The sequence below is a fragment of the Trypanosoma brucei genome (genome assembly GCF_000002445.2).
Source record: "Trypanosoma brucei brucei TREU927 chromosome 11 chr11_scaffold01 genomic scaffold, whole genome shotgun sequence".
Taxonomy (NCBI): Eukaryota; Euglenozoa; class Kinetoplastea; order Trypanosomatida; family Trypanosomatidae; genus Trypanosoma; species Trypanosoma brucei.
The window spans coordinates 1,258,476-1,274,977 of NT_165288.1; the positions used below are offsets into that span (position 1 = coordinate 1,258,476).

Sequence of the window (16,502 nt, forward strand, 5' to 3'; positions counted from 1 at the left end):
ACGTAAGGCAGGGAACGACTTCGCTTAGAAGTCGACGATAGTCTGTTCCCTTGAGCATGCACCTAGATTTTTTCCTTTGTGTGCTCTTATTTACTGGACCCTTCTTTTCTTCAATAACTCACAACCCACTGTTGGACGGCACGTACCTGCGCATCTGTGTACATGTGGGAACTACAAACACTTTCGTGTATACCCTTGCTTCGAGAAAGGAAGTTAAGGTTACACATAGGCGCAGTTTAATCATTTACATTGCGAAAATAATCTCATTACCTACCCCACCAACGCACAGAGCGTCAAAAAAAAATCGAAAGAAAATATAATTCCCTGGATAGAATTGGTTCCCTCCCTTCAACTCACCAGTCTCGAAATAGATTCACGCGGGAAACTGTACTAAACGGCAAGGGAAAGGGGAAGTAACTACGTTGTATTGGAGCGAGCTTACATACGAAAAACACACAAAAAAGCAACACCGCAGATATATACATAGAGAAGAACGATGAGAGGGCATAGTGATCACAGGCAAGTGGAGACCCGGCAGTATGCTCCCGCCCAATGTCACAGCACCCTCAACCTTTCCTGCCGTTACTTGGCGTCAAAAACTCAAATACCGTAGAAAACCGTGAAAGCATGAAAAACTAACGGTAAAAGACAACCACAGTGAAAAAAAAAAGATCAAAGAGAATCGTGCAGCATTGCGAGGGAGGAAAACAAAGCAATCCTTAGGAGAAACCAACATATATATGACCTAAAAGCGAGGGTAGAAACACCTTGAAGAAAAACTAACACGAAACAACTGAGAAAAAAATCAGCAAAAACATGCTCGACAAACGTAGAGCGACGGTGATACGGGAAGTGTTCCCACTCGCATCGCGCTGAACACTCCACCCCCGAGACAACCCTGCGTTAGCATTTGTATTAAGAAAATAGACGAAAAGTAAAGGGCATACTGACACTTGGTAACAAAAACACAGGGACAAGAAAACGGCCCCCAGCAATAAAGAGTTGGAGGAGCAACAGTTGAAATCGAATCACAGACGCCACCAGAGATTATGTGTCACTGTTGTCGATCAGTTGTATTTACTCCCACTTACTTGCAATCACCCCGACGTCTCTGCCAAGATTACATATGTTTTTCAGGTGATTGGCTTGTTACCTCCCACACACACTAGATTTGGTTTTATAATAAAAATGTTTCCTGGTGAAAGTCAACCCCAAGGGAATGGGCAACACTTCTTGCCAACTCCACGAGGACGGGGGAACCGCAGGCAAATAAGAGCACGGTTCTGGGATCTTTGCCGGCAATTACCTGCGGTATCCTGTCAAAAATATCCATCCGTTCATTCACCACACATGTATATTCTCCATCTTCCACATTACAACCGCCGGTGAAAAACACCTGAATTCGGTCACTGGGAGCCTCCTCGATTGTAGACGAGGTCGAAACAGCGGACAAGTCGCCTCCCTGCCAAAGCTGCGACATTAACAACAAAAGTTCCCTGTCACGCACGCTCCACAGAAGCATGGGAGTCGGACTCCTCAACCCCAGAGCCATGCGATCGCAGATATGACTATATACGGACGCGCATGGAGTTATACCGATGCCTCCTGCGACAAACAAAATGTTTTGATGTTCGTTGATATCTAGTGCACGGCCACATGGGCCTTCAACATACAGTTTAAACTTCAATCCGCGTCTACACACCAACTTACCCAGCTTTTCTGTCCACGTGCCCTCACCCATTGATTTGATATAGAGTAAATAATAGCCTTCGTGTTCACACATTATACTGAAGGGATGCCACTGTAGCAGCGATATGTCGGGAACGTTTACAAACACAAACTGCCCAGGTAATGCCCCCAGCGACCCATGTCGGAAACGAATCTCCACAAAGGAGCCGGACGCAGTAGCCGACACGAGGTCCACTGTCGATCCACGGCGATATATCCTCAGAAGCCAGTCTAGGAACCAAATAGTCAACCCGGGGAGGAAGTATTCCCATGCTGAGGCCGCATGCCACAACACAACCGGTACCAACATGTAGAACGTGACGATGTGTGCGTAGTAGAAGAGCTCGTAGAAGCGGCGACGAAGGGGCTCCAATGCAAAAATGATTGTCGAAACAAGGGAAAAAAGTGTCGTAAGGGTGATAAGTGGAATTGTGTAGTCATCTCTGTTACCGGGAGGATCAACTGCTGGAATGGAAAAAATCCCTTGTGGAAAGACACCCAGTTCAAAGCAGCGCACGTACCAACCTATCGCGTGACCAACGATACCAAGCAACGCTCCGTATCCAAGGAGCCTATGAACCCAAATGGACGACTCCCATGAGGTCCCCAAAATTGAGTGAAGCACAGAATAACGACTCACGGGAAATATGGAAAGCGAGAGAAAAGCTACGGCCAACTGACCCATTGAACGATACCATCGCTCGGATGATACCGTGTCATTAGAGATGTCAGTGTACCTCTGCTTAAAGTTATGACCCTGGATCCAGTACAAAAAAAATAGCACAATCATTGAAAAAGTGAGAAAAAGAAAACCCACCTCGCCGTACGTGTAATCACGCAACACTGGGCATCTCCGCTTGAGAAACCTCCGCCCGTAGCGGAAAGAACGAATCAACGCAGTGGTAAGTAGTATAACGAACAAGTAACCGTAGAATATCAGATTACTTGGGTACGCCTTCAGCACTACCTCGTCATTTATTACCAAATTTCTCGTGCGTATCCACGACCACGGCAGATCCGGGCAAGTGTATGTATGAGGCTCAGTTCGGCACAGGGTGTAGTTGTGCGAGCTGAGCATCCTGGCATTTCTTGCTATGCGCACAGGCAAAAACGATTCTAAGGAGTTCGGCATATAAAGTGATACAACGGCCCAAAACGAGACGAACGCGACGGCGAACAGGAACCTCAAAAGTGGTGCGAATCGATCTGAGACAAATCGACGGCCTTTGTGGCCTGTCCAAAAAGGGTCAACGCCGAATACACGGCGTGCGGCTTGAAAGAGGATTACAACTCCGATCGGAACGAAGGACAAGAACGCTGCCAAACCAAGACCCGAACGGAATGCAACGCCGGCTTCTGGACGGCCACCTCGGTTCGTCGAGGCAGTGCTCCCGGTGCAAAAAACGGCAAGGCACTGCATGGTCTCGCTTCCCCACACAGCTCCTAGACCCCCTAACACGACAAACACCAAACCTAGCATCCCCATTAAAATAAGACCCAAAATGCCACCATGTATGCAAGCGAGAGTGCTTGTCCCGACGTACAGTAGAGAAACTCCCAGTGTAGAAAACACGCCGAAGGAAAAGAGACCAATAAAGTTCAGTGCATCGTAACCCGCCCAATTACTTGGATGCGGGCCCACGTTGTTGAACATTTCAGCCTTAAACCATAACAGAAGGCCTAGCACCGCTATGCACACACTGATAGCACCCACAAAAAGGAGTTTTCGCGCAGCAACAAGAGTACTGACATCATACCCCGTTCTCGTTATGTGTGGGATTAAATCCATAGAACAGGAATTACTCTCAACGGTTTTGTTTCTCTATATCACTGCGTTGCAGAATATGGGGAAGTAAATGGTAGCCCTCGGGGAAGGTGAATGGCAAAAGTGGTGTCAGTACAGCAGGGGGGAAGTTCAGCTTAATCTTTTTAAAAGGTAGTAATAAGAAACCACAGACCCACAAACTGGACGCTCAACCGCGTTTAAAGTTACCGTTTAAGACGCGCAAATAAAAGTTGTCTCTCCGTTATGAGAATACTTCACTCCTATTACCCACTTTCGACGCTTTTCTCACTCCGATACTTCGAAACAGACCCTACTAATGGTCTCGTCCCAGCTGAAACATAATATCTCCATCTGCACCCAATGCCCAGTCCATTGAAAACCAGCTCAGAAATTGTCACTTCTGGCTCCCTAATCTTTAACACAACTTGCTTAGCGGCGGATGTCATGACCCTATGTGTAAAGGAGATATCGTCTCCTACATGAATCAGTGCATTTTGCTCAACGTAAACACACCCTGCGTTTGACCGAGTTGAAACCGGTAGCTGATTCCCCACAAACAACTGAACCTTGCAAGTCCAACTCCCTTCCTTTCAGTACCTTCATGCCCCTTGAGAGACCTTCTACGTTTCAGTGATTCATGACCGGTGTTGTGTTTCTGCTTCTCGTCAAAACTGTAATATGGAAGGAGGTTTCCGAGCTAATGTCGGTCAAACGCTCGAAGGCAGTTTATCACATTACGAAAGTACTGCTATAACACAGCTATACAACAAGGGAAAGTTTTTAAAAAATAAATACACCGTTAAAGCGCAGTTACCCTTTTTCCATCCCCCTAACAACTCTACAGGTAAGAAAAAAATGTGCTGCGTCGTAATGGACCCCAACATCTGGCAGTTATATGGCGTTTCCACTCTCCTCCGAAATTACAAATTGGCTGACGTTTCCATGCGTGTAACGATCATACTGCGAACAAAGCAAAGAGACCAGGTAATTTTGCGAAGCACTCCTTAAATATACCAAAATATCCGTCAAAATGCTGACCACCTTGATAGAAAGCCTTTTTCCGCAAGAAGATAGAAATACCTCCGAAAAAATCCGGTTAAAACATAAAGCGGTAAAGGTTACGACATCGTAAAACAGATCACAAACATGCATATATAAAGTTGAAAATACAGTACATGCACGGTCTTTCAATCAAAAATTTAAAAATAAAAGCAACCAAAGTAAAGGCATTTTAAAAAAATAAAAAGAAGAAAAAGCGGCAACCAAAAAAAAATAAAATTAAGGGGTTGCACGATTTCCAACACATATACCGGCGAATGACAGACAGTGCTAACTCTTTATTCCTCTTGGCACTGCGAAGAGACAAAAAACTGTGGAAATACAACTTCCTCTTCCCAAAATGAATAATTGCCCACAACATCTTCGCTTCACGATTGTGGTTTATCACTGAACCCGTATGGCTCCCATGTTCCTCCTCTTCACCTTCCTGACTTCCACAGCTTCCCTCACAATTATTTAATATTGTGAACACAAAACACACGTAAGTCAAAACGGTCAAATACAGACAAGTTACGGGGAAGACGGGACCACCAATCCTTCAAATATGAGACAAAACCTCTACAGCTCACTGTTCAGCATGCTGCGTAGACAGCTGAGACCACATTAGCGACAAAAGGTCAAAAAATGCACAAAGTCCCCGCCCCAATTATGGTAATCCCCTCTACAAAGATCATCTTGTACAACTGGTGTACAACACACCTCCGATGGAGTTAGATCTACTATACCACACAATCATAAAGATGGAAGACGGACATCAAGAGAGGCACCGTTGCTCTGCCATCACAGAGCACGAGCAGCAGAAAGCAGGGCCGATGCGTAACCCCCTTGATCGCACCTGCGCAGGTGAATCGATCGATTTAGTGAAAAAACAGTCTTTAAAAAAATATCATACACCTCATATTACCGTGTAAATTCCATTGCAACAAAGCAAAAACTTAGTAATAACGGGAAGTTGACGTTACGATCAACTGTGCCGACGGCCGTGCCACAAACAAATACCAGAAAGATATAACCATTAACGCGCCAGAAACCGCAGCCCACTGTGATCACCAAGTCAGCAACTGGCCAAAAAGACAATATTAGTTTTTGAAGAGCTAGTAAAGACATCACACGTATAACGTCAACGGCACAAAGTGGTTGTACTCCACGCATCGGGGAATTCAAAAGAAGGTAAATTAAGTTCCCTTCATACAGAGGTAGTTTCTCCTCCATTGGCACCACCTGAGACTGACCTAGGAAACAGGGATGCCTCAAAGCCTGTTTGGTCACTCCTTATTTGTACTGTTAACCCCCCGAAGTGCCACAAAGAAACGACAGCAGAGGAAACAGATCCTGTGCGCATCACAGCCCCGTTACAGGGATGTGTCATTCAGAACGCATGCACATACACGGAGGTGTGACCGCACCGCTCACGTCCAGTTCCCCCTCGTGCCACCACCGCCACGTCCTGCACGAGTAATGAATTCGCTAGAACACATTCCCGCACCAAGAGAACCGAACGGCAAAAACAAAGAATTGAAAAGAAACGGACCCACGCGCACTGTCGGATACTTAGATCCAATAAAAGTGATCACTGCACCTGCCTCGCCGCCGGGCGATCACGCCCTCCTTTCCCCTCGGTCGGGCGGCTCCGAGTACGCACCAAACACATTCACGGGTGTCTGGGACACCACACCCTTCACCACTGCCACCAAGCACTCACATACCGAACACCGTTGCGATCTACGGTATCCCTCTTGCTCTCCTTCGCGAAAGATGCCACACGCGACAGCGACCACAACAAACGGATCAGAGAGGCAAGACGGGGGCGACGCGAAAGCAAGGAGGCAGGAACCCACCCACTGGACGCCGGCGGCAAGGCCTGCAAGGCACGTGAGCCCTTCACGAACCATTTCCACCGCCCCCTGTGAAGGCCCCAGCCGCCCGACAAAGTCGCACTGCCCTTGCGGCCTGCATCGCCGGGGGAAATAGGAGAGCCGATAATACCTCTAGTGGAGGGAAGTTTTGATGACGCTGAGCACCTCCAACTTTCAACTACAAATAGGTTCCGGAGTCCCTGCGCACCGCAGACCGCAACGACAGAATACCTCAGAAAGGAACACTGTCAGCCACTTGGATAAAAGCAACACCGCCTCTTCCAATAGATGAATATCAACCCACAAGACAGCGTGATTTCCAGATACGCCGGTCACCCCACCGCGGTGCCAACGGAAAATACTTCACAGATAAGGGAAGCCAACATCTAGCACACCACTCGAGTCATCAACTTGGGGCTCGCACTTACGACACATCGACCAGAGCACACGCGCACAGCACTAACAGAGAATTTCGGGTAACGTATAGCCTCTAAGTACGCACTATTCCCGACGCAATCGCGTTATCACATACCCGCGTTAATGGAATCGTCCTGTTCCTGAACACGGACGTCGAAAAGAACCAAGTTCTTATTTTCTGTGGAACAAATTAGGACGTGAGAGGACTCCTAGACGAGAAAGGTCGACCTTTACTGATGTGCCTCGCAAAAAGGTGTCTTCCTCCAGCCAACACCCGATGCGATCCCAGCATCCCGACGGAAGTGGGGACGCTTAGTTTTTCTTGAGGGTGGGCGCTTTTCCATGACGCCACGGTGTACCGTCGGCCGTTGATGCGGTGGCGCGCTAGTTTTGTGGGTCATGGCTGCCGAGCGTCGTTATTCACCAACACGACATTCGAAGTGGTAAAACCCCTCAGCCTTTCCGTCCCGCCTTTTGCAACAGAGTACCGGTTTTCTGAGGTTCCTCCCCAGCGCGCGTTGATCGTCAAAGTCGACGAGGGTTTCGGGGGGAGAGCGTGCGACTAGAAATTTAAAATGATGAGTGGGCGGCCTAGCCGGACCGCGCTGGAATAAGGTGGCAACCATTCTGCGGGTGTGAACCCTTGGAGCTGCGCGTTCGCTGTCGCGGCCTGCCGGTGAGCCGGGCTGCCCGGTATACTATCGAGGGAGTAGGTACTTTTATGCCGTGCTCGTTAGGTGTTTCTGTCCGCGTTTCCTCCTTGACCGTAAGGCTCTCACGTTCCGGCTTGGCGAGGTACCGTGTTCGTGGGAACGTGAGACTTTGGATTCCCGGTTTTGCAGCTTGGTGGTGAAGCGGGCCTTCTGTCCTTGACGGTGCCGTCTGCCGCCTGTGACAGAAGCGAGTTCCGTCGCGTCAGTGGTCCCAATCTAGAAGGGTCCAGGCAACCCCACTCTCCCTGTGCCTACCGTATCAGTGACAGATTTGTGGGAGGGGGGGGGGGTCTCTTTCACGCGTTGCTGGACTTGCGCAAAGGACTTTTGCCAACGCTGCACACATTTCCTCTTTTACCTTTTGTTTTCCCAGCTCATCAAACTGAGTGCGTTCATGTGCGTTGTGGGTGTGACCGTTGTAGTCGAACGTTTCTGATGTAACCCAGGAAATACGTTAGACGACAGAGCTCACCAGACCGCGTCAGCGCTCCTCCGCGCTTTGGTGACAACGTGAATGTAGGGGCGGTGCTGATATTTGGTCGCCCGTGTATAGCAACGTTTTCTTACCAAATGCATAATCGGTCAAAAAGTATGGAAGCGGAACTAGGGTGTCAAGAACATGTGCAATGTGGCAATCGGACTTTGTGGCTTGGCTTAGTTGCTATGAAATAATTAGCACTAAAATCTTTCCGTGGTTACGACGAATCTTTTCTTGATTGTGGTGTGTTTGATTGCAAACACGGAGGTGCAGACGTTCAAGCACCCAGTTGTTTGGCTATATTAAATAGGTTTGGCGGGCAGTTCGTCTGTCTCCACCCATGCTCACACCTGGTCATTAAGAAAGGAAGCTGCTTTTTCTAGGGGAAACATGGACAGAGCTACCGATAAAGCTAACTGAGTCAACTTTTGCTTTTTCTTTTTTGAGAAAAAGTCACAGGGATCCCTAACCATATCTTTACTAGCATGAAATTTATGGAAGCCTTTCGTTGTGGTATGATTTACCGTAACCGCCAGGGGTGAAAACCGGTTAGTGGGTAAAGTGATTACCGTCTATATCACCAAAAGTGTCTATTGCCCGTAGTATGTTGATACTATAGGTAAATTTCTGTTGTTCGTTTCTTGGGCGTATTTACGAGGTGTGGTGGTTAAGTTGAAGTTTTTTTTTAATTTCGAGAGTCCTTTTTTTTAAAAAAAAGGAGGCTCTCTCAGATGAGAAGGGAAGAATTGGTAATGACATTAGGTATGTGCGAAGCAGAATGTAACGGTGTCATTGCCTTCGTCATTGTTGCACACTCGATCAATTTAATTTAAAGACGTAGGTACCACAAGTCCTAATCAGAGGTGTGTGGTAAGGGAAAAAGCAACAACATGTTAACCATTGAAGAGACTAAGAAATTCGGTCCTTTTTTTGTTATGTCTTGCGGGGTTTCCGTGAACCTTATCATCGGAGGTATCTCTAGTACCAACTGTTTGTCTTGCTTGATGAGCTAATTATTTTTTAAAATGAAATGATGAACCTTTTCTTGATTGCGGTTATTGATTGGTCGCTAAGTGCTTCCTTCTATTTAGAGAATTTTGCAACATAACCCTAACCTATTTTCGCCACTGTCTACTTTACTAAGGTTTGTTAATTCTTAAGTATTTCGCACGGTATAATCACCGAAAAAAATTTATACCACGACCAAAGATGTCAGAAAAAGGTGGTGACGACAGTCGCTCTTCTCAGGTTCGTGTTAGTGTTAAGCGCCGTAATTTCTCCTACGTGGATTCCATTAAGGTCCGTCTCAGCGGAGGAAAACCGGAAGTTACCATATCTGCATTGGGTAAAGCCATATCAGATGCAGTTGCTGTCGCCGAAATACTAAAAAACCAAGGGCTTATCGATGTTAAAAAAATCACAACCTCTCGGGGCGCCGCTGAATCTGATGGCGACGCGGTGAACGACAAGATCGAAATACTGATTACAAAGTCTAAGGACTTTGACACAATATATGCCGAACAACAGAAAAGGAAGTTGGAAAACGCTGATAAAAAGGAGTAGCGGTGATTTAACAAAAAGAGAGAATGAACGGTAAATCCGAACTTACGTGTGCTTAGGGGGGGAGAAATAGGCTGCTGAAGGGCATGTGTGGTATACATATACATCATATGTCCCGGTGTAAAGGGGAGATAACTGGTGAAACGGAGGGTTAAGAAACAGTTCGAGAATCACACTCAGCTATGTTTTTTTTTTTAAAGGTGGGATCTCTCTTTTTCGTCTTCGATACAATTATTGATATCGCCGTGTTTTACGGTAGCATCCAGGAAAAGAAAAGTAGAATAGGCCAGTTTATTTTTGACATCGCCTGATTTTTGAAATATTGAAAGGAAACATTCACTGCTGTATCTATTTGTTTCCTTTTTACCATTTGTATTTACCCTTCACTTCTTTTCATAATTGGTAACATAACGATCAAAATTAAAAAATATATTGGGATAAGAACAGCGAAAATACCACACAAACACCAAACACACATACAAAAGTATATCTGCTACTTTAAAAAAAAAAAAACTTCGAAAGAACTTTGGAACAACTCAAGAAGACAAACGAGGAACTCGCTGCATATGACGACAGGAAAGAGCGACCGCCCCAGGAACTCCGTCCGGGTTGGCTATCGCGGTACTAAATTTCTATTTGTTGATATAACCAAGCACCTTTTGCACGATGGCGAGAAGGAAGTATATGTTTCTGCTCTCGGTGGCGCCATCAACGAAGCTGTGTCCGTTGTGGAGATGCTGAAGGATCAGCAAATGGTGGTTGTAAAAAAAATCACCACCTCGCGACAGGTCAGTGAGGAACCAGACGACGGCCCTGTCGACAAAATCGAAATCGTTGTTACGAAAGCAGATGGTTTCGACGCGAAATATGAAGAGCAACAAAAGGCTCGCGAAGCTAAGAGGCTCGAAAAGGAGAAAAATGAGAAGGAGAAGGCTACAGCGTAATGAAGAGCGAAACCGAAATGAAGAGAGGGAGAGAGAGAGAGAGAGAGAGAACGGAAAAAATGAAAATACACGAGGTACACGGGGAAATATGTTTTTCATTTGGGCCGGCTTTGATAACCCATATCTTTGGAGAAGATGGAAAGAGAAAGTAAAAGGATAGTGGCTCTGGGACAAGAAAAGGAAGAAATATACTAGGTATTGAGAAGTCATCCAAGGTCCGTGTTTAAACTTGATCAGTTTCACGAGTGTTAACATCTTTTCGCAAAGGAGGGAAAATATTACCTTTTCGCCTACTTTTTTCTATGCCATCTAATTCTGTTGTAGGTCACCTTTCTTTGTGGTTGTGTAGGTGCTGCTTTCCGAAAATTCGGAATATGGACAACTATACCATAGTCGAACTTATAGGGGAAGGGTCGTTTGGAAAAGTTTACAAGGCGAGAAGAAAGGGTACGGGTCACATCGTGGCGATGAAGTTCATAGTCAAGAAAGGTAAAAATGACAAAGAACTTCTTAACCTTCGTAGTGAAATTGAAATTATGACTAAACTCAACCATGACAACATCATAACGTTGTTTGAGGCTTTTGAAACTCAACAAGAATTCGTTGTGGTAATGGAATACGCCCAAGGTGAATTATTTGAAATTCTTGAAGACGATAAAAAACTCCCCGAAGAGGTTGTCCGGCGCATCGCGAAGCAATTGTTGCAAGCACTTCATTACTTGCACTCGAACCGCATTATGCACCGCGACATGAAACCTCAGAACATCCTCATAGGACAGAACGGATCCGTGAAACTTGCGGATTTCGGATTTGCGAGGACGATGAGCTACAATACGATGGTGCTAACCAGTATTAAGGGAACACCCCTCTATATGGCACCAGAACTTGTGCAAGAGCAGCCATACAACCACACAGCAGATTTGTGGTCTCTCGGGTGCATTCTATATGAGTTGTTGTACGGCAAGCCGCCCTTTTATACGAACCATCTTTATAAGCTGATCAACCAAATCGTCAACGACCCCGTAAGATTTGAAGAACCTATATCACCGGACTTCAAGTCGCTTTTGAAAGGACTTTTGACCAAATCGTTCTCGGCCAGATTAAACTGGCCACATTTACTTAACCACCCATTTGTTGCCATCACTGGGGACGATGAGAAGTGGTTGATGGCGGTAAAACAGCACGACACGAAGATGAAGGAACGCATGGAACGACTAGAGTGCCTGCGACATCACGCTCAACCAAACAGGGTTGTTGAATTAGATGCAGGTGGCCCGTGCCAAACGCCCGGGAACACGCATGGGTTTCCACTGGGTTCGGAAGAAGATGAAATATTTTCACCTTCCTCGTTAAAGTGTCTACTTTCTCCTTCAGATGGCGAAGGTTGTATTGAGGCGTTCCGTGGGCTGCTAGTTGCGGTTGAAAACGCTACATCATTGCCCCTTCAGAAAACTGCTTTGTTAGAACGAATCCTACACGTTGGTGTTTTGGGACCTATAGTACGGCACTTATGTGACAAGCAGTCAGCCGAAATGAGCCGACTTGCTGTCCAGATAATCAAAACCCTCGTGTTTCCGGAGGGTAATGCTGTGTTACCGTTTCCTTCTCAGCGACCCTTACAAGAAACAATAGATGCATCACCGCAGCCAGGCGACTTGCCACCTGTTGGCCTTCTTATTCGACAACAGGTTTCTCTGGAGCTACTAGAAAAACCCCGAGAGTCCCTCGACTTTCTTGTGAAAGAAGTAATTGAAAATCGTCATGGGTTTCGCGTGGATTGTGTTAAAATAATTTTCCAGTGTGTGAGGTGGGGAGTAGGTTTTGGACCTGTTTTGACCCAGTTGAAGCTTTTCCCTTCATTTTGGGCGTCATTACTTGACTCCGTGACAGAGGGAAGCCATTTTCAGACGTACGCGGCACTAGCATTCCACACCGTTTCTGCGATGATTCCGCACATAAAGTTGTCCGCCCCAGATCAGATAAATGCAGACAAGGTGTCCGCATTTGTCTCTATTGGTTTGCTAGCCGTGCGTTTCTATGATTTGTCAAAAAGTTCGGATATAGCTGCGCTTAACTCTGCCGCCGCTGCAGCTCTTCTGGCCGCATTTGTTCACCGGGAAATGAAGGACACAATGGTTTTCGAACCAGACGCGGCGTTCATGGAAGGGTTATGTGCCATAGTGAAAGATGTAAGAGGAATTGCCGATCGCAATAGTGTCTGGCGAATTCTTGGAAATGGCTATGGCTACCCGGATTACGGATTTTTGGATGGAGTAGTACATACTTTGTCGGTGATGTTTTCTAATCCACAATCTATCGTATACCAAAATAGTGGTCAGCTCCCTTCGCGCTCATACCTTGACAGCGATCAAAAAGGACTGTTGCGCATTGCTGTTGAACTACTCCGCGATAGTGACCCAAAAACCGAACTGTCGCCTAATGGTGTGGTTGCTGCTCTTCGATGCGTGCAGCAGGCCTGCCAGCATCAACGAAGGGATGAGCATTTTACTAGTCTTCTGTTGGAACGGATAGAAGCATATCGTGGGGACAGTGGAGGTCCAGTTTCGGTTGCCGGCGTTGTTTGTCATCAACTACGAGCAAGCTATCTAGGGCAACTTCGCTCTTGGCCCGAACATAGTGGTGGTGGCACGGTTGGAGTAAACGCGCATCTTACCGTAGTTGTTCAGATACTGCTAGCGGCACTTCAGACATCCAAACAGGGTTCGGAGTCAGACGACGAAGCCAACGCCTCTGTGCAGCAAATTTTTTACAAAGAGGGACTTATGGAGATGCTGATTGTTGCGCTTGACTACACTCAGGTAGCATTTTGGGGTCCACCGTTCAACATTATAACAAAGCTGGTGGTAGGGTCACCGCCATTCGCCAAGGCTTTCGTTGACGGTGGTGGACTGCAGTGTGAGAGAATAGGAAAGGTCCTGGATTCGAAGAAGGCAAGCGCAGGGCTCGTGTCGGACGGACTTAATGTTCTCTCTCAACTAGCCCGGCTTTCCAAAGATTTTTACCTGCCAATTCATAATGCAGACTTGTACAGCGCGGTTTTAGAACTGCTGCGGCACAGTGACCCAGGGATTCGGAGCAAATCATGTAACCTGGTAGGAAACCTATGTAAACACTCACCATACTTGTACGAACCCCTCGCGAGACACGGCATAATTGATATGCTGGTTGAGAGATGTAGTGACAGGGATCCCGCAACGCAGAAATTTGCAGCATTTGCTGTTGGGAATGCTGCGTTCCACAATGGCTCCCTTTACGAGAAGCTAAGGCCTTCGATTCCCGTCATGGTGAAGCTTTTGACTAGTAGCGATGAGAAAACGAGGCAGAACGCTGCTGGAGCCGTAAGTAACTTCGTACGAAATGGAAGCACACTTACAAACGCACTAATGGAAAACAGTGCTATCGAAACTCTTTCCCACATGCTCAAGAAAGATAAGGTGCCCCTCCGAAAAATTGCACTTATCACCATAGGTTCCTTCTGCGCTTATGAAAATTGCAAAGCGAAGTTCCTGGCACTAGGTCTAGAGGGAACTATTAGGCAACTTGAAGAGAGTGGCATCTGTAATGTCGATCCCTCCATCACAAAGTACGTGGCACGGATAAGGCAAAGGATTTCGTCCTCGTGACATTTTACTTTGGAGCATCAGGAGGGAACGGTGGCACCATCATTGTTGTAATTGAAGAAATACAAGTAAAATACAATAGCGATACACCATCCCTAATTTCCTTGCTTTAACCCATATACGTTGGCTTCAAGTCAACAGTTTCCGTTATTTAAATCGCGACGTTAGAGGAAATGATCCCTTTCTCTCGTCTTTTTCTATTAGATTCCGTGGTTAAGGAAAACAAGTGAAGTGGAGGTGGAAAGGAGAGCCAGTTGGAGAGAAAAACCACGTACACAAGTTTTACAGAATAAATCAAGGTCAGATATGCCAGTAAATCCTGAACCACAGGATCTTGAGGCGATGTTCGCAAGGACAAAGGCATATCTCATGTGCGCGAATAAGGACGGTGTGAGTGTTTATGATCAGCTAACACGGATGATGGAGCAACTGCTGGACCAAAACCCACACGACATCGCCAACAACCCATCTAAGTTTAATGATATGTTCACTCTTCTGCAAAAACACAGTTTTGTAGATGGTGAAAGCACTGAGGCATGCAACGAACCGTGCCCCGTCCCTCCATCGGAGCTGTCTCGCCTCGCGGAGAACGAGCGGCTGTTTGAACGTGCACCACCGGAAATCCAGACTACCATAGAACAGCCCGATCCCTACACGACGATAACAACAACACGCGTTGTGCCGCGCACAGCACCCTCGTATGATTCAGTTGAGCAAAACAACCTTTACTGGTGTTGGGCAGGATGTGGTATGGCTGAAGAGGAAGCATTCCTGTTGGACAGGTCCATTACTCTTTTGGCGATGGAAAAGAACCTTGAAGAGGTTCGTTTTGTTGGGAAAATATTTGGTACGCAAGGAAACTATTATGTTGTTTCAAGTCGCCGCTATGTGCAAGAGGGTGAGAAAATATACAAAGAGGTTAACACGATGCCCCGGCCCGCGAGACGGAGTTTGGAGGTCCCAGTACAGCCAGAACCCGGTTTCGTTGGTGTGAATCGTCTTTCATTTTGGGTGACATCAAACCCCGCCGCCCAGTGGACTCTACTTCCAGACGTCACACCGCAACAAATATGTGCGGGTCGACGTATTAAGCGTCTTTTTAGCGGGAATCTCAATGCACCTGTTGTGTGTAGTCCCCCCTTTGAATGGAACGAGTCCGTTTACCTTCGCGTTCAGCTTAGCCGTATAGTCAGTGGCACGTACATATCTCCTCTTGGGGCTCTGGAAGAGCCTGATGAGGACAACGAGGAGGACGAAGACGAAGATGAGGAGGAAACTCTAAGTAAACCAAAGGAGGCGAAATATCGCCCTCTCACGCAGGTGGTGAGGGGGTTTGCCACCGAAGAGGAGAGTGATGTAACGCAGTGGGCGAAGCTTGACCAGTGGGTTCATTCTGAAGGTTATATTTATGAGAATGGCCGGCAGACCAAGGTTCCAGAGAAACTGGAGGAAGAGGAAGAGGAAGAGGAGTTCCAAAAGATGGAAGATGAAGAAGAGGAGGAGGAAGTTGAGCAGCAGGAAGAAGAGGAAAGAGAGCTGTTTACCCCTATCCAATCCGATTATCTCTACGCAGTAGTTAATGTTCCGGAAGCACCAGTTATTGATGATGAGGAAGAGGAGGAAGAGGATGAGTACGAACCGGAAGAGGTCGCAGAACCACCGGAGGAGGAAACCGACGACCTTCCTCCAAAACCTCTAACGGATGACGAGGTGCCAGACGACGACCCAACTAGGGTGAAGATCGCGGCGTGGACGGTGCGGACTGTAAACAACAACAGCAAAATGCACCGTGTGGTAGTCATGAAATCGTTGCGGTGGCCGGGCGCCATTGCTTTCGCGGCAGAAGGTGGTAAGAGATGGGGCTGTGTTTACTTTGGGAATGGTCTAAAGAAGACAGATTTTGCTTTCACACCAACGCTCGCTCCGCCGGTGCTTTTAGAATGTGCTGACATTACCGAGGTTGATGATCCGACACCTACAATGGAGAAGCTCGCCCGCCGCGGCGAGGACCTGCCGGAACCAGATTCTGAGGATCCAGCTGAGGAAGAGGAAGAAGAAATGTAAATACACTAACGTTGTATAAGTTGGGCTGCACGTGAATCCTTGTAGGGAACTTGTCTCATGCAGGGGACGCTTGAAGGAAGGAATGAAGTGCGTACTGAAGAGGGAAGAAGTGGAAACTTGAGACAAGCCTTCATCCCTCTCCCAGCATGCCCCCTTACAACGTCTAGAGAATGTAGACTCGAACATTAGCAGCCTTGTTGGAGTTATTGTTTTTATTTTCGTAGACTGTTATGCCTCCATCTTACGTTAGTGCCTA

The 16,502-nt window shown here is 46.9% G+C and overlaps 6 protein-coding genes across 6 annotated transcripts, besides 2 other annotated features; 5 read left to right on the forward strand and 1 right to left on the reverse strand.

The window, feature by feature from the left end:
* Nucleotides 1–1,177: 1,177 nt before the first annotated feature.
* Tb11.02.1990 (ferric reductase, putative) lies at nucleotides 1,178–3,517 on the reverse strand (the record flags this gene model as incomplete). Its single annotated transcript, XM_823426.1, has 1 exon — nucleotides 1,178–3,517. The coding sequence occupies one exon, from the start codon at nucleotides 3,515–3,517 to the stop codon at nucleotides 1,178–1,180; it is 2,340 nt and encodes a 779-aa protein (XP_828519.1).
* Nucleotides 3,518–5,818: 2,301 nt separating this feature from the next.
* On the forward strand, nucleotides 5,819–6,544 carry Tb11.02.2020 (hypothetical protein; the record flags this gene model as incomplete). Its single annotated transcript, XM_823427.1, has 1 exon — nucleotides 5,819–6,544. One exon carries the CDS (start codon nucleotides 5,819–5,821, stop codon nucleotides 6,542–6,544), a length of 726 nt encoding a protein of 241 aa, XP_828520.1.
* A 2,702-nt stretch (nucleotides 6,545–9,246) lies between these two features.
* On the forward strand, nucleotides 9,247–9,600 carry Tb11.02.2030 (hypothetical protein, conserved; the record flags this gene model as incomplete). Its single annotated transcript, XM_823428.1, has 1 exon — nucleotides 9,247–9,600. The coding sequence occupies one exon, from the start codon at nucleotides 9,247–9,249 to the stop codon at nucleotides 9,598–9,600; it is 354 nt and encodes a 117-aa protein (XP_828521.1).
* Nucleotides 9,601–10,163: 563 nt separating this feature from the next.
* Nucleotides 10,164–10,541, forward strand: Tb11.02.2040 (hypothetical protein, conserved; the record flags this gene model as incomplete). The annotated part of the gene is made up of 1 exon (XM_823429.1): nucleotides 10,164–10,541. One exon carries the CDS (start codon nucleotides 10,164–10,166, stop codon nucleotides 10,539–10,541), a length of 378 nt encoding a protein of 125 aa, XP_828522.1.
* Nucleotides 10,542–10,562: 21 nt separating this feature from the next.
* Nucleotides 10,563–10,591: a microsatellite.
* A 252-nt stretch (nucleotides 10,592–10,843) lies between these two features.
* On the forward strand, nucleotides 10,844–14,185 carry Tb11.02.2050 (protein kinase, putative; the record flags this gene model as incomplete). Its single annotated transcript, XM_823430.1, has 1 exon — nucleotides 10,844–14,185. One exon carries the CDS (start codon nucleotides 10,844–10,846, stop codon nucleotides 14,183–14,185), a length of 3,342 nt encoding a protein of 1,113 aa, XP_828523.1.
* A 303-nt stretch (nucleotides 14,186–14,488) lies between these two features.
* On the forward strand, nucleotides 14,489–16,246 carry Tb11.02.2060 (flagellar radial spoke component, putative; the record flags this gene model as incomplete). The annotated part of the gene is made up of 1 exon (XM_823431.1): nucleotides 14,489–16,246. One exon carries the CDS (start codon nucleotides 14,489–14,491, stop codon nucleotides 16,244–16,246), a length of 1,758 nt encoding a protein of 585 aa, XP_828524.1.
* Nucleotides 15,628–15,718: a sequence feature (GA-rich).
* Nucleotides 16,247–16,502: the final 256 nt, after the last annotated feature.